At 31.1% G+C, this 22802-nt stretch overlaps 1 protein-coding gene across 1 annotated transcript; it reads left to right on the top strand.

The window, feature by feature from the left end:
- The first annotated feature begins 2002 nt into the window (after window positions 1–2002).
- Window positions 2003–4889, top strand: LOC105348943 (tyrosinase-like protein 2). The gene is made up of 5 exons (XM_020062595.3): window positions 2003–2022; window positions 2183–2588; window positions 2779–2897; window positions 2999–3189; window positions 3336–4889. The coding sequence occupies exons 2-5, from the start codon at window positions 2184–2186 to the stop codon at window positions 4589–4591; spliced, it is 1971 nt and encodes a 656-aa protein (XP_019918154.3). The 5' UTR covers window positions 2003–2022; window position 2183; the 3' UTR covers window positions 4592–4889.
- Window positions 4890–22802: the final 17913 nt, after the last annotated feature.

Below are 22802 nucleotides of genomic sequence, written 5' to 3'. Positions count from 1 at the left end.
GTATTGTGACGTCATCTTTTTGCTTGGTTGACGCCAAGGCGTGATAGTTTCAACTGCAGATATTCAGCGAAAATTGTTGAAAATATCTCGTTTGATGCGTAAAAATAATGTTATATTGTGGAATAAACATAAATGTCTCGAAGTATAAGCTATATTTGGGCTCGGGTCGAAAACGTGAAGAGGGTTCAGCAAGCCTAGCCTTCTGTCACGTTTTCTTAACCCGCCTAAATATAGCTAAATTCATATATTTCAGACAGTAACCATGTATTTTATATCAATGACCCTTAGTACGTGATGTTATATATTTTTTTATTACTTAAATATGTCTGAATGTTTTAATAATACTATTTAGATCACCTTTTCCGCTTTTGTCAAATAAAAAATAGCCATTATCTGACGAATCTGGGAAATTGGGCATACAAAAATCAACTTTGATAAGACCCCTGGAACAAACCAGGAGGTAAAAGGTTTTTTTTATTTGACCATTAGATGGCTTTTAGCAATAACTTTAATATGTAGAACAGAAAAAGAAATCCCTAGGGCAGAAGTTTTGAAGAAATGTAAAAAATATGCAAAATTGATACATTTCAAGCAAAATCCCATAGGGTCCTATGTTAAAGATTAACACACTTTGAGATGACCCCCTAAACAAACGGTGTGGTAAATGTCTTATTTTTTAATCTTAAAATAATAATTATATCAGTAGAAATTCATGTAAAAAGTTTCATCCAAAAATCTAGGGCAGAACAAATTAGACCCGGCCTCGTTAAACTTGGAACACTTTACAATAGGGACCGCGGGATTTCGATCAGTTGCCAATCTCTGCTATTCATGTCTCTGATTTTGCATTGCAAACGACATACAAAATAACCGAATGATACCATTTAAAACGTGTGCGAGGTGCCCTGAAAATTTCCAAATAGAGAAAAGATGTAAGCATTTCCAATTACAAATGTCTTTTCCTGTGTAAAACAGATGATTTAACAATTCAGAAATCTTGTATTTTTCCCTTTTATTCAGTTCAATATTTATTTTCATTAAAAAATTGCCAAGAGTAACGGAAGCAATAACTTGGGACAAAATATTAATAGCGTTATAAACTTTTCCTTTCGTTGAAATCAATCAAATACACTAATACAGTGTTGAAATAAACCTAAATTTCTTGGATTTTTTTTCTCCATTAATTGAATAATACACAATTAATGATATTATTTCTTCAATCACGTAGATATATGTAGTTGGGTTTACACCTTTAAAATATACAGTTCTCCTGAAATAAAGTGTTCTGTACAACGACATACGAAAATATCAAACTTTAAAGTTAAATTTTATTGGGTTTTCCTAACTTATCTTCGCAATTCATTCTTAAAATTCGAGATGTTTATTTAATTTTTGATCACCCAGCCTCCCCAAAATTCTCGAGCATTAATGTTTGTTGCCTTGTGGCACAAAACCCCACTATTGTCGTGCTGTGAAATAACCCTTACATAGAATATATGATGTTGACATTGTAAAAATTGCTCTCAAAATGTTTTTATGAATAGAATGTAAGAAGATTACAGGAGAACTTTTTATAACAAAAAGCCGATATTGTTATTGTTGTTCACAATCAGACCTGAAAAATGACCTAAACGATAAAATTTTCATTGTAATGTTATGCATCTATTTTGTAGGAACAGGAGTACTTTTTTCATATATGTTAATAAGCTTGTGGTTTTTTAATCAAAGATATCGTTTATTTTTGCGTGACTTTTCTATCAATCATTCAGTGTAATAAGAATAATTCGAACATAAATCGAGAGATATGAAGTATATATTCATACAATTTAAAATTTAAAGCACATAAACTGATGTTTGAAATGTCTCTTTATTTAACTTTCAATTGATTGAGCATTTTGGGATTTTTTTCTAATTGTACCTTGATAATCAATCATATTAAACCCTGCCTTCTTACTTCCGCTCATGTATATAAAAGGAAAATAAAACAAAGAGAAATCGGCCCTCCTTCCATGCAAAGAAAAGGTACGATATATCATATGATTTTCAATTAAAATAAAGTTGAATTATTTTTTGAAGAAACAATTATTATAAGTTTAACCAGTTTTAGATTATTTCTGAATTATGATATTTCGTTTAACTATTAATGTATATTTTAATGACAATGTTTTTTTTTCCTTTTTAGAATGATCACAAATTACTCTTACCTTTTTTTATTTGGTTTGGCTTTATGCCTACCCTTAATTTTCGGAAAAGTTCAGGAGATACAAACACCCATAGAGCTGCAGGAATGTTTTTTCTATAAATCTTTAAATACGAGCGTAGCTGAAGTTCCCGGAAAGTTAATCGAAGATTTCTGTCTCCGGAAATACTCCCTTTCACAGTATGAGGAAAATACACAGAAGAACATCAGTGCAGAGGGAGTTCGTTATTTAGAATCCCTTTACCGTCAGATTGATGCGGAGACACAACTGACCAGAAAAAAGCGTCAGACCACCGCTACATGGCGTGTAAGAAGCGAGATTAGAACACTATCTGCAGTACAACGGAACAGGATTTTCGGTTGCTTAAATCGACTAAAAAGAGATTTTGTAAGTACATTTGAAAATCTAATGCAAATATTCTTACTTTATTATGTCACCTTGTCAATAAAAGATGTTAAATATATTATGCACACTACCATTAAAATGGGTTTTTTAAAATTCTTTAAAGTTCTTCCCTTAGTTTATTGATTAAATTCAAAATAAATGTACAAAATTATAACTTTATTCTTATTTACAGACAATCGATCGGACAAGAAGTATTTACGACTTAATTGGGTCATTGCACTCTGGACAAGCTGCCCAGCTGATGCATAATGGGCCCGGATTTCTTGGTAGACATGCACTATATGTGCTAGCGTAAGTTTCATTGCATTGAAATCGCTAAACTGTTTTCAAATATATAAAAAAAAAAAATTAAAGTTTTTATTTTTTCTGATGTCTGTTGTCTGTACTTACAGATTGGAAACAGCTTGTCGAACACCCATCCCATACTGGGACTTCATGATGGACGGAGCAATGAATGATCCGACTTCTTCAGCTATTTGGTCAAATACTTTCTTTGGAAATGGAAATGGGCCAGTAAGGACAGGTTTCTGTGGCAACTGGGTGACGCCCCAAAATACTCCCATCATCAGAAATGTTGGTGCAGGTATAAAGAAAGAATCGTCTTAATTAATTTACACGAGACACTCAATAATTTTTCAAGTTAATTATGTAAATGTTTGGTTGTTTTTACATTCCAGATACACAAGTTACGCAATCATTTAAATATGCTTAATTTTTTTTTTATTAAAGGTGGTGTTCGATTACCCAGACGAGATGCCCTCAGAGCTCTTATGAGCAGAACTACGACAAGCGAAATTACCGAACCGCAACCGGCAATGAGTGTGTTTTCTATTGAAGTTCACCATAATGCCGTTCATAACCACATAGATGGTCATTTTTCAGCCCTTGATACCTCGACCTTTGATCCTGTTTTCTGGTTCCTACATTCAATGTTCCATTATATGTGGTACATGTTTAAAAACAATCAAAGAGCAAGAGGAGTTGACCCCCAACGTGATTATCCAAGAGGACCAAATGTTCCTCAGGGTCATGAATTTTTCCAAAGAGTAAACTTTATGCCTTTTGTACGACCAATGACAAATTTGGAGACATTCTCTGATAGATATGATAGAATCGTACGTTACACTCCATTACCTAGATGCCCAACGTGTGGAGGAAGTCCATACTTAGTCTGCCTTCAAGGAGTATGTGTAGCTCGATCAAGAGGAACTGGAAATATTCCTAGTTTAGTCAGACGACCAACAGGTTTGCGACGCGTTAGAACTATTGTTCGCGGCAAACGTAGTGCAAATATCGATAATAATTCAGTTATGTTACAGAGCCATGCTGAAGCTCTTTCAGCGTTGGATAGATCTTACACGAACACACTCATGATTAATGGTCATTATACTCCTAAAGAATGGGTTTATTTGAATGTACGTGTAATATATGAACGCCCAAAAAGTGATGTTTTCAACTCAACAGTTGATGCCCGTGATATGTATGATCCTTCAAGTTTTTACGATGGCGGAAAAGAATTAGGTATCAATAATCGTGTTTTATACAAACAAAGATGTGAACCGTCGGGTTCTGGGGCCACAAAAGTCTTTGTTCAATCCGATGGTTTAAATTATCACGGAAGATACAAAGAATTCGCCATTTTAGACGAACGCCAAGCTGTATCTTCTGCAATTGTCCAAGTTGCTGTACGAAAACCGTCTGATGAAAACAGTAACGCATATCTTTCTGCTTATGATAGTTGTGGCCGAGTTTGTCGACCAGTATGTTCCGTACAAAAAGGGTCTTCATCTGCGTACAAAGCTTGTTCAGGAAGTTTTAAGATTACAAATGAATATCCATTGATGTACAGGAAAAGTTATGAGTCGGCCATCAGTTCTCTTTGGCATCTTAGTTTAGATGGCAAAGGACCATTGTTTACAAATCATTTCTCCTCTATTACTTTTATTTGTGACCACCAAAATTTATGGCCTTGGTCGAAATACTAATAGCTTACATTTTGATGTTTATAATATGCTATGTTATTTAAGTTTAATTGAATCGTTTGTACTTTAGATATTCTACATGTACCTTGATATCGGAGGTTTGGTTGAATGACCTTTTTTTTTTTTACATTTATTTATATCGTTTGTACTTGATAAAGTTGACCGTTTTATTTATTCTTTTGATACGTTCATAGTGTTTGTCCCAAAATCAAAGCATATATTTTCATTACTTAAGCTTTTATAAAATGTAATTCAAATAAAGATGTTTTTAAATACATAAATGCTTTGGTATTATTTAACCTGTTGTACACAGAAATGACTTGTTATGATTTACAATTAAAATAGCTTTGAAACACCACAAAAATGCACTATTCTTTCTCCCGTTCAGATTTATAAATAAGTTTTTCAACAAACGAGTGTTGTTAATTTTTAGAATTTTAAGATATATAAAAATATTCACATTTCTTGGTTTAAGAAAAATGGAATTTTTTCTTTACTAAATTGAAGTTTATGGTTAAAGTACAACTCTAAATTTTTCAGGATAATCTGATAGCTAATTTGTTGTCAATCCATCCTCTTTAAGCATGCATAATTTCTAAGCGAAGGAGGACTTGATCTAACTATCTAATTATACCTAGGGCTAATTTCTCAAATGAACAGAAAACAATGCATTACGAAAGATACATGTAGCAAGAAGCATAAGGAGTGTATAAGTCAAATAAGGAAAACATAAGCAATTTTGGGGGAATGTGACGGTTACAACACTGAAATTGCTAAGCCATTATTACATTCATTCGCTATTTTGTGACGGGATGTTATATTAAAGTTTCGGCCTTCATGAAGTGAGCTACCATAAGGATCCATAAAAATTATCGTAGTTTGCGCTTGCGTACTCTATGTGCAATTCTTCTGCTCTTTACATGCATGCCTTCGATAGTGTTATAAGTTGTGGGCCTAAATGGATGTCGGATTACAAGTTACCGACCATGATTTACTTTAAAGAAGTTGTTTACATATTTAAGTTCCGCGTTTATTATTTTAAAGATATTCAATCATCAATAAACAGCAAAATCTGTTGTTTTATCATTGCCTGAACTGAACCTGCTCTGTCATTGCTTGGTTACTTTCTACCTAGGGCACTGAGATATACTGTTTTAGAAACAGCGATGATAAAGATATATTTATAAAAATGTATGATGTATTTTTATTTTATAATTAACAAACAAATTCAGTTATCTTTAATTAATTCGTCAATCCGTGCATTTTTTTTCAAAACCAAACACAAATTGTCAAGCCCTGATTCGATGCATATTAACTTTTATTAATTTATCGATGCACATAAAACACAACGAAATGTAACATTCAAAGTGGGCAATAACTGTCTTTACCAGCTTGGGGACACAATCTACTGAAATTAATCCTTAAATTAATGTTATATACATTTAGTGAAAATATTCCATTTTAAGGTAAGTACATTGTATACAAATGATGAAAAGAAAATATCAAGACAAAAACTGATATTAAATAAAAGGGGCTAACACATGCCACCCACTGTTTTGGTTTATTGCACTGATATTTGTTGAAAGAAATTTTTTTATTACATTTTGAGGATCAAAGTATTCACTTCAAAATAAGTCTTAGTTATGAATATTTTTTAATCAATACCAAATTATTTAGATAACCTAAGCAAAAATTTATAATGCATGACATATTTACTGTATTTTATTAACTAATACAAACAAAGTAGAGCAGCAGATCTTTCTTTCTTCTTTTATATGATTCAAAAACATTTTAAATCAAAATCTTGGTGTTTCAATAATAATTACAATTGGCAGAAATGTCAATCCAAAATAGTTTTGTCTATTCGTTCATATGTACTGTCAATGTACTGTCAAAGTTATAAAAGGATAAGGTTTGCCTTTTTAATCGAACCATGCAGGTTACTGCCCTTTAAACATTTTAACATAAGCATGTCAATTAACACTCAATACTTTTTTTCATTTATAATGTACTTAATCAAGACTATTCAACTTAAATTGGATACACTGTATTGCTGGGGGGGGGGGGGTTAGTTTTTTTGCTTATTTTTTTTTTTTTTTTTTGGTTGCTTTTTTATATTTTTTTTGGGGGGGGGGGCGGGTATTTTGACGGAAATATCATTCTTGCCTAATTTGTTGATTCCTAAAGATTCATCAAAATTAAAATCACCAAAATAGATATAGGAACTATTATGTAGATTTTGTTCACAAACGTGTAGTTTTTTTAAGCACATTTTTATATATACAAAGAATTACAGCTGCTCATTGCTACAAAAGTCGAACATTATTATAAATAAAGAGTTATTTGTTAAAACACCCATTTATAGCTACTTGTGTAATTAACCCCACTGACAGGGGTGTTACCTTGTGTTCATTTAGGAGACGTTTGATCCATTATCGACTCGGGTACAGAAAATTGTCTGACAAATGGTTTCTTCACCAATAAAAAAAAATAGAAATAATGGTTAATAAAACAAATTAATACTTTTTTCATATTTTAAGTACTACATGTATTTATGAATTTTTAATCCAAAATATCGAAGTGTGTAGCAAGCATCAGACATTAAAGTTAACGGCCTTATGAAGGCAGCTTAGGATTTTTTTACTTGTAGTTCTGAGCTGTTGCAAATAAACTGACAGTACATTTTTTCCACCAGAATTAGTTGCAATTAATCCACAAAAATTTTTTCCTACAAAAAAAAGGCTAAACGGTAATAGAAACTTATACCAGTATAATGAATGTGAGATAAAAATTAAGATAGATTCTAAGCCCCCCGCCCCTTTCCATTTAAAATTTTTCTCAACCTTTGGCCATGAAATATTCTCAATTTTTTTTTTGCAACGGTAACGGAAGATATATGACTAGACCTAAAAGGTTCATTTTCAGTGAAGTTTGGATTTTTTTTTTCTTTCTTTTGAAGTGATTTCAGCCGAAACACAAGAATAAATAAAAACATTCAAAGTAAACGTTCACAGAAAAACGCAACCAAACGTACATTTAAAAATTAAAAAATGTATTTTAGTAGATACAGTTTATTGATATCAAAACACTAAGAAAGTGTTTTGATATTTTTGCATTTTTTATGAAATATTTAAATTAACACTAGCGGCTATTAACACCCAATGGTGTCTCAAATTTGGATCAATTGTCAATATTGTCAATATGATCAAGATAAATTGGAATGTGGTGGGGGAAAAAACCTATGATATATATTGCATCATAATTCAAGTCAATCACTATGCTTATGAGTGAAGTAAATCAGCATTAAACTACAGTTTACAATAAACCTTTGTGCACATTTGACACCAATAGAAAATTGGTCGGTAAAACCAGATGGTTTTTCTCGTGTGTTAAAAAAATCTTCCATAATTTACAATGATTAATTAGACATGTATCTAAGGATTTTCAAATAATCCTTTTTTTCGTATACACTGTACTGACAACATAAGCAGTCATCAATTATCAGCAATAAATGCTTTAAGTACAATTTAGATTTAGTTATTCAGTGTTGATATTGATGTTATTCTTTTATTTTTAAAATTATAATCATTTTAGCTGACTGGTATATAAAAATCAATGTTAATGTTATATTGTCATTCAGCTGAGCTTGTAAATTGCAGTACTAGAAGCAGGGGTAATGCTAAATGTAATGGTAATGCATTGCATGTTATCAAAGTAATGCTAGTATTGTGTAATGTCACAAATTTAGCATTAAAAGTAATGGTAATGTAATCTATTACTTTTCAAAATCTAGTGTAATGCTGGCATTACATGGCATTACTATGCATTTTAAGTGTGTTCACTTTCATAGAATTGTGATAAATTGAATAACTGAAATTGCATTTAATTAAAAACTTTTTAAAAGAAGAAAAATAAATCCTGAGATAAAAATATTTAGTTGATTAAAAAAAATAAAAATCCATTTTAAATTGTCAATATAACTAGCTATAACAACACAATTCCATAATATTTTAAGAGTGTTATTATTAAGAATTTTATATCATTTAAATAAATACTCCAACTTGTTGCGCATTAAATGAATCCTTTACTTTGAGGAATGTGTCAACAACACACAATGATCCAAGGATAATCTAAGTATCAAAACAATCTATTGTTTTAAGAGGTGCTAAACACCCCAACCGCCACCCTTCTCTTGGATGATATGTGTTCCATTATAATAGAGAACAGACATGCACCCTTAACAGCAAAAGAGCATGCACTTAAGAGAATGCACTGTTCAACCATGATCTCTGAAAGCCTAAAACCTTACATCTAGTATTATAACCCATTTGAAAATACTCTCTCTCTCTCTCTCTCTATCTTTCTCTCTCTCTCTATCAATATCTGTGTTGTATATAAGTACACTAGTTTGGACTGAGAGAATATAAAAGATCGTATTTTTTTTTATTATTGCATGCCTGACCACTTATATCTTAGATTTTCAAACTCGACATGATGCAGTTAAAAGATGAAACCTTTGAAGTTTTGATTATCATAAAGTGCAACAGCAATCTTGTATAAGTCATTAAAGTTTAACGTGATAGTGAACATGAACCTGTTAAATGTTTAATTGTGTTTTGTATATAAAACGTTAGCAAAAACAAATTTCAGCTTTTAAATTACTTTTTAAAAACTTACTGACTTTTCACATAGTAATGGCAATAATGCATTACTTTACTCATGTAATAGTAATGTAATGCATTACGTCAAGAAAACTAGGTAATGGTAATTTAATGCCCAAATTCATGAAGTAATGGTAATGTAATGCATTACTTTACAATGTAATTCGCCCCAAGCTTGACTAGAAGTGGATGTTGCAGAGCCATGGACGCGTGCGCAGGTCAGCTCCCTTTTGCAGCATCCAATTGCATATAGAAGGTTATTTAAATATCATGATCAACTCCCAGAAACAGTTTAATGCCCATGATTTAAGCAATTCCTTTTAATGCCATCAGTGAAGTTATGAATAACTTGGGACCAAATCTTCAGAACATATTACTACAGAAACAGTTCAATATTTAATTAAATATCCGACGAATATAGATTGTTATACTTAATTTACATCCGACTGCTTAAATGTAAACTTTTGAGTGCATTATTAAAACAGTCTTTTAGTATAATTTGGATACTAATATTAAATATTTTGTTTTGAAAGGTATTAAGATATTTCGAAGGAATGAAACTACTGCTTACACATTGCTGGTAGGCTCATATTTAGTGATAAGAGAAATTAAAACACATTTCTCAAATTTTGACATGTACTTTTATTGTGGCAGTTGTCTTGAATTCGTATTTATATTGATCATAACATTAAATATCATTCAAGTAATCTTCAAATCGAACATAACTCAAATTCATGTCGAGGTATTATCATAATCTTTTTAAAGACAATTCCATTGGAGCATGTTCTAACATAAATTCAATGATATGTTACCGTACTTCATTCAAGTAAAGAGAAAAGTGACAACAATTTATTTATGATGAAGTATTATAACTGTGATAAAGTAAAACAGAAATGAATTTTAATATACCAATGAATTTATATATATCCAATAAATCTCAATGCACAAATGGATGTTTCCGTCGCTTCAAACATGAAATACAGTGTATACCAATCAATGTTAAGTTTTCGTGTAATAAATAATCCAGAATGATACGCAAGATCTTATCAAGATAAGAATCATAAATGTGTATTTACATGTCAGTTTTAAAAATACTTACACGAAATCAATATTTTTTTTTTGATAATGATGAATGTTCATATGTTTTGATTTATATGCACAATCATTAATATATTCTAGTCATTTTTAAAAAAAGGTTTGTTAGTTCTCGTTTGTTTAGAGGTTCAACTTTATGGTATATTGCTCAAGTTGCGGAAAAATTACATAGAAAATTGCTCCCAACGAGAAGATTTTTCTTAATTTTAGAAGGTGCAATAGGACATTTAGTTGAATATTAGACAACGAACCATGATTTTAAATCTTCATTTGAAGAGGTGGAATCTTTTTAATTTGGCAAAAGAGTTTAAATCTCTCAAGGTCAATCCTTTTTCCATGATGTGAAATGAAAGCCAATGTTATTTTAATTATAATTTGTTCAACAAGTGTTTGAAATATTCTTAACTGTTCTTTAGATTTCTAGAAAAGAACGTTTTATATGCCAAACCTTGATCTCTTTAAGGCCATTAAACCTTATTTTAATGGTAGCATATTGTTTAGAACATTATTCTTGGCATCTTTAATTTTTCAATATTTTACAAAACATTTCTTTATTTTGTGACATAATTAAGATATCAGATATCAGATAATTGAAAAAATATATTTGAATAATAAAATGTCTTTATTTCATGTAAAATGTAGCAATAATTTTCCTGAAATGTATTTTGAAATAAACGTGGTTGATAAAACATAAAATATGCAAGTTGATGATTGATCATTCTCGAAATTTTAATCGTAAATGCTGGTACCATTTCCGTACAGCAATATTGTGTGTAATCTAAACACGGAAGGGTTGTTCAGGTAAATTATTCATTTTTGTGGGTTTAATTTTTTTTATTTAAATCTAGTTCATCACGACCCTTTCGAGGAGTTAATTAAATGGGTGATTTATCAATGGCTCTACAAATGATTGACAGTATTGTGTTATAGATTTACAATGTCGCAAAAGCTGAAACATGATAGATATATTTATAAACGTCTGACCCAAATAGTAATGGTAATTTACAAATTCTTCATAACTCTTTAGAATAATAAAGTGGAATGTTTAAAAAGCGTTCTGCATGCTGTTATAATTTTTTTGTTTTCAAATGTCAGAATTTTAATGATTTCATTTCGTCAACAAATAATGTATCTGGTATAAGTTATCTCGCAGGTTTCCGGCCTGCTTTCCTTCCCATTTAAGAAATTTATTATTATTTTTCTGTGAATACTGTTGGTCCTGGTTAGCCAACGTTAGTGCGTTCTCTGATATATATTGAATGTCTTTCAGACTTTCCATCATGCTTCTCAACTCTAATGCCTGGTCGCTGAACTGTTCCCGAAGAGTTTCAAAGTCATGAATGAAACCATCCGAAATATCTTTAACCTGGCTCTCATATTCATTTGTTTTGGTTTCACTTTTTCTTCGAATTCTTCTTAAACCACTATGTTGATCTCAAGTGTAATTTTTCTTTAAAACTTTTAAATCAATGAATTTTTAATGTCCGTTATAATTTCTTCTTTAATCTTTTTTCATTACTTCTAAGATTGAAGTCATCATTACCTTCATTTCTGACTTTTTAACCATGTTTTCTCTGATATCGGACAGTCTATCGTGAATAGAATTAATAACCTGCCCCATCCCACCCCCGTCCACTTTTTCTCGCTGCAATGAATTTTCTGAAATTTAAATATAGAATATTGACTTATCATGGAGTCCCCCCCCCCCCCCCACTTTTCTAGAGTATGTAAAAAATCGGAATGGAAATATGAAAATGAAGTTATAGAAATACTACGCCAGCAACCCAGCCCCCCACCCCCTGGGATTAGGATTTTGAAGATTTTGGAAAGTTTCCTTTTTTTAGGATGAGTCCCCCAAAATTTTGTAGTTGTTTCTTCTCAGTTTTTTAATCAGTCTTTTGTTTGTCTGCTATTTGAAGAAATACTCACAATAGGTAAACAGAAAAGTTAAATCCAAATTTTATGAAAATCCACGTAGAACAATAGTTGATCACAAATAAACAGAGCTATTGCAAAGCAAAAGTTGCACCAAAACCGGCTTAAACGTCAGAACTAGATCATAATTCAAACAAGGGCATCGCAAAGCGGAGCACACCCTCGCGAAATGAAATATTTTGGGAGGAATGTATTATTTAGGATATACATGTAATTGAAAAGACCAAATATTATCTTCTTAAAACCTCTTTGAATTAAAATATGTTTTTTATTCCTATCCCATGCTCGCTCTGGCGTGTATCCATGGGGGTTGGGGTTTACATGTATGTGATTGTACAATTTTCTCCCATTACCAGCGAAAACAAAACACACCACAAATGTTTTAAACTTAAGTAATATAGTTTTATTCTCTTTACTCAGTGACATATATTACGTATTCAGACAATTAGTGTAGCTAAAGATCTAATTATTATAGTCTGCCCTATGGGAAAATTCGAGTTAACATGTCGTAATTTCAACCCCGATTTTTTAAATGAGTAACATATCTACATCAATTAACATGAAAGTAATAATAATGTTGACGATACTCGCCAAAGTCTCTTCTGAATTATAATCCTATTCTTCTCTTAGTAATTGGGAAATTTTATCTGGCAATTCGACTCTGACGGCTGCTTGTTTTGATGAAATCGGGATGAACTTAATCTCCTACTTGGTTCAATTTTTCACTTTGGACATCCTTCTAACTCTCCATTTCTAAAAAAAAGTTTCAATGCCTAAATCCAACAAAACAACAAGTTGTTAATTTGAAATGTTTACTTTCGCGAACCAGAAATGTCTATTTTGAATTTGAACATAATATTTCTATTAAAATGTTGTTATTAACGATATTACAATAATTATGAAACAGAATTACTTGAAAATGAATAGGTTTGTCCTTAAAACATGCTTATAAAGTTTACGGTGTTTGATAAACAGGCGTGTGGGTGTTTTCTTTGAATTTTGCTTAAAAGACTGAAATGGACACACATACATACACGCACACGCACAGCAGCGATGCTATATCCCCTTCGCAACAATTTGCGCGAGAGGATAATATACTATGGAGCTTTATCTTTCCCATGCTACTTCATCACGTGACCGGAACAAAATAAACGTGCTACATTCGATTTAGTTTGCTTTTGTATATAAAAAAACATTACAAGCAATTTTAAATACATTAGTATCTTCGGTTTTGCTTTCTATGAATCATTTAATTTTTTTTAGAGTAATACATTATTTTGTTCACGGCCATTTTGACATCAAGGACTTTTATTACTAACCTTTGGCCAAACCTGTCTTCTTTGATTTTGTAAGATGTAATGCTTAAAAGCGCTGGATGTTTTAAGCTATTTTTAGACTACATAAATATGGAAGGAAATCCAATTAAACATATAAAAATGTTAAAGCTAATGGCTAATTTGTTGACCACTCAACCTTTTACAGTGGGTTATGTAATCTTAGGATCACCTGTTGAATCGAATAAACATGAGCCACAGGTACGCAAGTAGCGATTTTATTCCGTTTGAGTTTATTATGTCCAACGAACACTCTAAAGATCCGGTACTATTTTATTTATTTTCCCGTTCCTTTTGGAATTTAAAATAACTGCTGGATTTACCTCTGTTTTCACCTGGTGCTCTTCAATTACCAAATGATGACATATAAAGATTAAGAAATCCTTTTTATACAGAGTTTATATTTAGAACAATAATTAATTCAAAGAATTGGCCACAAAATTTTAATTTTAATTTGATTAGTGAAAATTCAGCACGCAAAAACAAACTAACGTCAATGAATTTTTTTGTATCTAGTAAAATATTTTACTGTCAACTGTCGAGTGAATGACAAATCACCAATTTAAGAACATTTTGTATACATGTTTTTCCGTATATCACAATGAAGTATATGTATTTGAATCAATGTCTTCAGGTAAGTAAACTTTATCTCTAAATAAAGAGATATTGTTTTAAAAACCATTAACTAACTTTTTGATATCGCAATTTTGCGAACATTTAAAATATTAGTGAGACGGAACAAAGGTTGCACTTTAATGATACCACATGTATAAGATACGGTAAAGCTATATTTACTATTATGTAAATTATTTGTGGTTTTTTACCTGGATTTCTTTTTTATTTTACTCATTTAAGTTTCAAATAATATGGTTCTAGGTATATAAACATGGTTATCTGGATTATGTTTTCAATGAAGGATGACAATTCAGATGTATCACTGAAGAAAATGATATGACATCTATTGTTATTTATGCATTATCCTATCAAAACATTCTGATCGCACCATTTGATTAATCAAGAGTATATTTTCTAGTTTTTAAATTCTGTCTCGTTTTGAATAAATCAATTAATATATATATATATATATTAATTTATGTTTCTATTTAGCAGATGAGTAATACGTTAAACTTAGTTTTAATATACACTCTATGATAATAAAGCTACCTCATATAGTATGTGCAAACTTTTTTATCTAAAAAATGACAAAAATGTATTTAGAATATTTATATCAACATCAATAATCTTTTAAATACATTTGTGAAATTAAAAAAGCTAGTTACAAAGTTTTTCTAATAGCATTTTCTTCTTGTTGAAATAATTAATTATTTATATCAATTTAAACAAAACTGTTTCATATGTACCGAGATCAAGGTCTAAAGACTATCATGATTTTTCAGTGCAAATTTGAATTATCTACGAATGATTCTTGCATGATTAACTATTGCAGGCATTTACAACAAATAAATTTTTCATTCGTTCTTTCTTTTGGAGAATTTGTTTCTTTTTTCATCAATTTAAAATGAATTTTTAAGCAAGTTACTTAAAACTTTAAGAGATCATTTTGAAATATATTCTGTAATGCTGGTAAAAAAAATTTCAAGAATATTTTTAATTAAAAAAAGGACAATACCAGGAAAAAATGATACAATAAAGTAAAGATATTCAAACTATCACAAGACTGATTGAACAAAAAAATCCAACTTACGATAAAATCTATGCATATTAACATAAACACTCAAACATTGCAAAGGGAAGTAAATTGCAGGAATATTATATTAAATCTCTAGCGTTGTGTGCTTGCGTATATGAACAAATCACTGCGGGTTTTTTTTTTTTGCTTCACTTTAGGCACTGTCGTACAAATCGAAAAGCTCAAATTAGATTTAATTTTGTTGATCAATCGTTTGATTTAATCAGTCATAATTGATCATTATGATACACCAAACCAAAATAATAAAACAAAGATTGTAACATAAGTCCACCTGATTGTTGACTTCACTGATTAGTTACTAAACATCATGTTCCTTTAAAATGTCATTCAAATAATACGCGAGAACCCTGCAAAAATTCAAAGAGATCATTTTCATTCATAGCATGTGCCTTATGGCAACTCAACTCGTGAATTATCTTTTATTTCAATATCAACTTGGCTTATCGTGCAAATTTATATCCAATCGTCGCATCAATTATCTTTTTACTTACCAATATGGATAACGATAGCTGCACAAAACGTCAATGCGATAACGTGCAAGAAATGTTGGATTATAGGTTTTTCGAAAAGAGAATGAGAGGATTTTTTTAAAACTTGAATTAACGACAAATATAGCTGTACTTGTTAATGATTACCGGGACACATGAATGTATTTAAGTTTCATTAGCTGACCTTTTGCTGCAAAGCGTCCTGTATGGAAATTTTTTGGTCAGTATGAATGCATCTCATCACAGGATGAAGCTCTGCCATTCAGTCAACTGAATGATAACTTAATGGTCTGGAAAGGTGACTGAATGGCATTACTCTGCCATTCAGTTACATTTCAGTTACCTTTTAGTCATATTTCAGTTGACTGAATGGCACAGTTTCATCCTGTGCATGCTCATCATTTTTTACAAATAACAACTTTGAAAATCAGTATTATTATTTATAAACCTTCGGACATAATAGTACACGTTTTAGAATGGAAGTCGTTTAAAAAACCAATGAAAATATGAAAGATTGATGTGGATTTATGCATGCAGTATGGGCTACATTCCACATTAGTTAAGTTTGTGGTAAATAGTGATAATTCTACATACAAGCCATACCTTCATCAAAAAAAGAGTTACATAGAATGTTACATTTAATGTCAAAAGCGAATTTTGTTATACCTTGGAATATACAGACCATATTTTGTAAAGGAAAAAATGACAATAACAAACCGTGAACCATCTCAAAAATCCATAAAACGAAATACAAATTCAAAGCAGAGCAACATGTACACGGACCTCCAAATAGATAGAGGTAGGATCAGGTGCCTAGGAGGAGTGAGCATCTTCTGCCGACCAGTCGCACCCGCCGTGTGCTCCTTGTCATAATTGGGCATGTCATAATTGATGTAAATGTCCAAATCGGGGAAAATGTCATAAAATGGAAAACGAACCATTTGTTAGTGAAAGTGAAAAATACAAACCTTGAGCCAACACGGACCTCCATTGCATTGGAGGTAGGATCAGGTGCGTAGAAGAAGTGAGCATCCTCTGCTGACCGGTCACACCCGCCGTGTGCTCTTTGTCGTAATCGGGAAAAAATCGGAAAACTCCGTAGACAAATAGGGGATTAATTATTGTCTAACAATTAGTATGAAAAACGTCAGTCAGCATGCGACCCAGTGGAAGATTGTATTTGCTGACAAGGTCGTGGTATCGACCATAGAACTTACGAAAAAATGACTTCAAGCGAGACTGTTGATAGTCCTGTTTTATCAACTTTTTTGTCAGTAGCTTGCTTCTTCTTAGAAACTGTTCATACGAAGAGCATGTGCGTGCGTATCGAATCAAGTGAGAGACAAAAACACCATATGCAGGTGATGAAGGTATATTGCTACATAAGTAAGGAAAGTTGACTATAGAAAAATTGAATCATTGCGTTTATCATAAAGTTTTGTTGTTAGGTTACCATCAATGTCCATGTCCAGTAAAATATCCGAATCTGAAAACAGATGATGCAGACTCTGTGATATCTCTTATTTCAAGTTCACTGGGATATATGGAGTCGACGTAAGTATGGAAATAACAATTGTTAATTATAATACGTCCTCGATATACCTGGATGTTGAGTTGAAGGCCACAGCGACTGATTTATTTTTTTTCACGTACAAGTTTTTGAATAAATTCTGCTTCGTAAGAGCACAAAAATAGATCTCTAACAATGGGTACACAATTGGTACCCATGGGAATTCCAACAGATTGTTGGAAGGCTTGATTTCCAAAAAACTACATAGATGTTGTCTTAACAAAAACTAAAGCATCTTTTTAATGTTAACTTTAGAGTACTTGTGTGTGGATTCAGAATGGTCTTTTACAAAACATTTTTTTAGATTTCCAATGACAAGGTAAGCATTTTTACAACTTCCATCTTTATTGAAGAAATATCATGGGGAATGGTTCATAAATCTAACGCTAAAAATATTTTCATATGAAAATTGTGTGTTGCAATTACTCATACCAGGAAATGTAGACGTGCGAAATCTCCACCAACAGTTTTTGAAGACAATTCAAAATGACATCCTAAGTTATTTCAACACAGACTCTTGTATTGCTTCAAGAAGATCAACAAGTTGGAAAGACCCATCCCTACTGCAACACAATGCTTCTATGGAACTAAATGGTCAGATTTGTCAACGACACTGAATTTATCGGCGTCGTATTATAATACAAACCATGCGTGAATTGTTACCAATAACAAAATGACCTACATTATAAAGAACGTCAGCAACAAAACCAGATTATATTTGCAATTCATTAAGAATTGCGATTTGCATAAATATACAAATAGTCATCATGGACATTATGAAATAAATGCACAATCCCTGATTTTCACTTATGTCATAGCCTTAGCAAGACATTTACTTTATAACAATTCTAACAGCTCTTTTTCTAACAATACCATATTATTAGAATAATCTATATTATATTTTAATTTATTGAATATACACTTTAATTTTGATTGGGGTTGTAATTTTTGGACTAAACACTTAGAACACATAGAGTTATTTACTGTATGAATCAAATAGACGAATAGTCTGATGCAACAACAGGTAGAGACCAGTTAGTGGTCACATTTGGATTAACTCCGTTGGAAATCAAAAGACAGGACGATACAATAGAAAACAATATACAATAATGTTCTCATTGACTCTCAATGATGCTGGAGAGGGCTATAAAAAGTTTACAGGGATATCAAATTCATTCAAATTTTTAATCATCTAAAATTGTCTTTCGTAATAATCTACATTTTTTAGTTGTTTGTTTGATTCTTTAATTGTCATCAATAAAATTTTAAAAGAAATACTTCAATACCTTACACAGGAGTCAGAACATCAATAAAGTACAAACTTTACAGTTAAAATATTTCCTATTTTTACAGTCAACCAGTCAAAATAGTTTGATTTCCTTTTGAATGTATATGATTATTTTTGTGACAGTGTCAGGTTTTTTCAACTTTTATTTTTTTTTATTTCTTGTCTCTTCAATAAATGATCATGAGAGGAAAAATTTCAAGAAATGTGATAAATTCACTATTGATACAATGTTGACCTAATTCAAACAAACCATGACAACAAAGTATAAATCATGCATATTTTATGATAAATTTCTTTGAGGATTTTTTAAAAACTGTATTGCTTTGTACTACATGTAGTTCATATAATGAACCAAGCAACTTTACATAAACTTGAAATGGTACTCCTGTTTAAACAATACAATTTACTTAATATCACGGGTGCTATAGGTTTTAAACATGTCCCAATGAAAATATTTTATATTTTTATGTTTAAATAAGAAAAGAATTTATATCTATGCCGTTTTCACTCAGATCTATCGGTAATCTACCCAGCCCCCCCCCCCCCCCCTGCCCCTTCGTCGGTTTATTCTTCCTATTCTATTGTTGATCTTTTTTTTCAAGAACAAAGTCGCAAAATCATCAAAATTAGTCACAGAAAGTTTATTAATCAATGTTTAAAAATGTTTGCCAGAATATGAATTGATACATGTATGTATGTATTGACATCCACCCATATTACTCACAGTGAGTTTAGTATACTTAATTCATGAAATGTATAGTTAAATGCATATAATTAACCCCCCCCCCCCATTAGTCAGAGAATGTTATCATGATTTATTGTTACGTCTCCACTGTTTAGTTTGAATAACACTTTATTTAATCCTCGTACTTTTTCAATGCCAGAAATATTTTCATTGCCAGTGCCATTTTGTCGCCGTACGATTATCAATGAGCAATTATTTGATGGATTAACTTCGATTTCTCAATTGATTTTCCTGTATTTGTATTTTCAAAACTCTATTCCTTTAATGTAGTGATGCCTTCCGTCGAAGCCTCCACCAGAAAGGTTAATCACTATGATTGATCATGAGTCATTTTACTAGAGAGTTCTTGGAATAGTCAGAAGTGTAAGTATCCCTAAGAAGAACATTTATTGTTCAATTACGGTAGTACATCAGCCAGCAAAAATAGTGCACGTGTGTCTGTCTACCCGTAGTCTGTTTCATGTTCACAAATAAAATAACGAAATGTACTCTTAGTATTTGAAGTATGCTTGATCAATATTTTCAGCGGAATGGGGTAAATGTTACATGTACAAATAGAGAAAAACAGAACGAGTGCAAAGATTGACTAACAAAATAAAAGACTGAATATGATATAGTAACAAATATTGAGATGTTTTGAACTCAGCCTGGAGATTATTATCAAAATCTGGAATTTAGAAGTAATTTGTGAATTGAGTTTAATGCGTAAAAGTATACTGCCGCTCCAAATATATTGTCATGATAAAACTTATGATACTTATAAAGCTTTTCATAAATTCTGTAAATTTAACTTTTGAAAGCTTACTAATCAATAATGTCACAAAATTTACCAATATTTTTCAAAACCATGCATTCAGCGAACAGAGGAAAGATACAATGCATTTAATCACATTTTAAGCGTTCAAAATAAACTACCACAGTGAGGACAATTTTGACTTTATCATAAACAATTTCAAACGTGCTTTCTACACATTTATATTTGCGGTAAAAGATAATATGAATTTTTATAACTATTTTGATCATGCAAGTTACTACCCTTTTGAAAAAAAAATAGACCAAGTATGCCATTGAATTAAACAATCTTAAATAATCTACATTCATATGATATGTAAATTGCTCAGTTTTATAAATTAAAATTTAAACCTTCTTAAGACACCCTATACCAATCAAACATAGAAAAACATTGATACACCACATTCTCTTTTTCGCAAAATCAATAAAACCTTTTTTTATTGTCATTTTACCAAAATTCAACATAGTAAACATTGATATAAACAGTTTATTTATGACATGTTGCTAAGAAAATGATTTTGATATTCAAGCATTTTATCAAACTTTCTTAAAACAATACCAGCCTTTTCAACGCCCAATGGTGTCTAAAAATTGGATCAAATCTCAAAATGATGAAGACGGATTCGAATGTGTTGGGGGAAATTCCATAAAGAGGGTTATATTAAGAATAATTCATACATCATGTGATAAATATTGCACCATAATTAAGGTATATCACTATGCTCATAAGTTTATGAGTGTTATAAATCAGCGAAAAACTATAGTTTACAATTAACCCTTCTACACTTCTGACACCAATGCAAGTGTACTAAATGTACTCTCCATGATTAATTATATAGATATTTATGAGCTTTTTGATAAGCACTTTCTTATGATGACAATAAATTGACAGACAATGTGCAATGACCTTTTAGAACTTATGTATATCTACAACTCAATAGACTTGAAAAAAGTTAAATATTAATACATTGTATTTTCTCAAAATAATCTCAATTTACTATCTGTGAAAGCAGACCAAATCATTCTATTGGAAGGCCTTTTTAATAAATCAATCAATTAGTCAGTATTATGCATCCTCTGATGTTTTTTAAAATAATTTGTGTGCGCGATTTAACATAAAATTCACTATTTTTTCAGATATTAAAAGTTGTTCAACAAATTGTTACGTTAGAACAAAACAGTTTTTAAAGAACTAGCGAGAGCCTCGTCATCGCGAATATTTCTTGCCACGAACCAGTCCTTGTCGTATGATTATTATTATAACAACACTGATCTGGATACGGCTTGGTTCCGAACATTAGTCGTTGCAAACCAGTTTATCGGAAGTTAATCGCGAAATAAAGAAACCATATTTTGCAAATGAAGTATCACAGTTGTTAGAAGGCGAAACAGAATTGTGATTCTATACCTGTAAATTAACATGAAGTTAATGAATCTCAAATCATAGAGGTCTCTTTTTGTCGTTTCAAATATAGAGTAAATGAACACCGATTAAAAGAGTTTTTAATGTAATAAATAATCCAGGCTAATGCATGCGATTTGTAAGATGATAAATATAAATGTGTGTTTAACGTGTGCATGGAGAGAAAAACATTTACTTTCTCGAAATAAACATCAAAAGTAACCGTTGTAAAATTTAAAAAAAGGAAATTATAGTAATGATGATACTGTTACACGTGGCGTTATAGCCATATTGATTAGTATGCAAAACCATCAAGTATCTTAACCGTCTTTCTGTGTTGGTTGGGAACGGATTATAAAGTTGCGTAACAATTTCATAATAAATTTATTTAAAAACAGCTGAATTTGAAAAAAAAAATGTGCTGAGATTGTTAGTAAACAATGACCTCAACAAGGTTCTTTTTCGTGGATAAAAAAAAGTACAAATGCATTTTTATTGTGATCTAGCAATGTTATTTAACCAGGATGCGTTGATAATAGAATATTATTATTTTAAAAATTATCAAAAAAGGGGAAATCGAGGTGTTGTTCTTATTTATTGTTTAGATTCATTTGCATTCTGAAAAAAAAAATTGAAAATTAAAGTAAAGGTATCCGATACTCTACCCATAGTTGTTCACTAGTATGTCTGTGCCGTTTCATTCATATTTTGCAAAAATGTTTCTCTTAATAAACCGATGAACATTCTGAGTCGTTAGGAACGCCAAAAAGCATGACTATTGTATATTTTAATATAATAAACACCTTTAACCAATTTATTTGAGCTAAAATCCTTACTAAGTTGTGTTACAATGTTTACACGTCGATCAATTTGATCGTTATTGCCGACTTCATTGTCGCTTCTTCTGCTATATCATCTTTTTTTAATCAGTACTGGTGGCTCAAACATGTACGACTGAATAATAAGACTCTTTTAATTTAGTCAGCATGTAAAATAAACAACGTACATGGTGAATAAATGTCAAAGATAATGCTAATCCTACAATTTGTTTACAATCAGCTGTTCGAAAAAGGTCGTATGTGACGTCACTGTACCACGTGACACGCTATCTCATTAACGAGTTTTTAAACGATCGGGGCTATAATCTAAATTGATATTATGGCTAATTACCGCTTTTCTACCGTTAACAAACT

This window comes from Magallana gigas, chromosome 6, assembly GCF_963853765.1.
Source record: "Magallana gigas chromosome 6, xbMagGiga1.1, whole genome shotgun sequence".
In the NCBI taxonomy this organism is placed as follows: Eukaryota; Metazoa; Mollusca; class Bivalvia; order Ostreida; family Ostreidae; genus Magallana; species Magallana gigas.
Note: the sequence above shows the minus strand (reverse complement) of the source record. Positions and strands in the feature narration are given on the sequence as shown.

What these genes read in the sequence shown, in the direction of transcription:
- LOC105348943 (XM_020062595.3), top strand. Translation starts at nt 2,184, where the DNA reads ATGATCACAAATTACTCTTACCTTTTTTTATTTGGTTTGGCTTTATGC. An exon ending in CATGCACTATATGTGCTAGC is followed by an intron (nt 2,898 to 2,998) that starts GTAAGTTTCATT and finishes CTGTACTTACAG; the next exon opens with ATTGGAAACAGCTTGTCGAA. An exon ending in CATCAGAAATGTTGGTGCAG is followed by an intron (nt 3,190 to 3,335) that starts GTATAAAGAAAG and finishes TTTTTATTAAAG; the next exon opens with GTGGTGTTCGATTACCCAGA.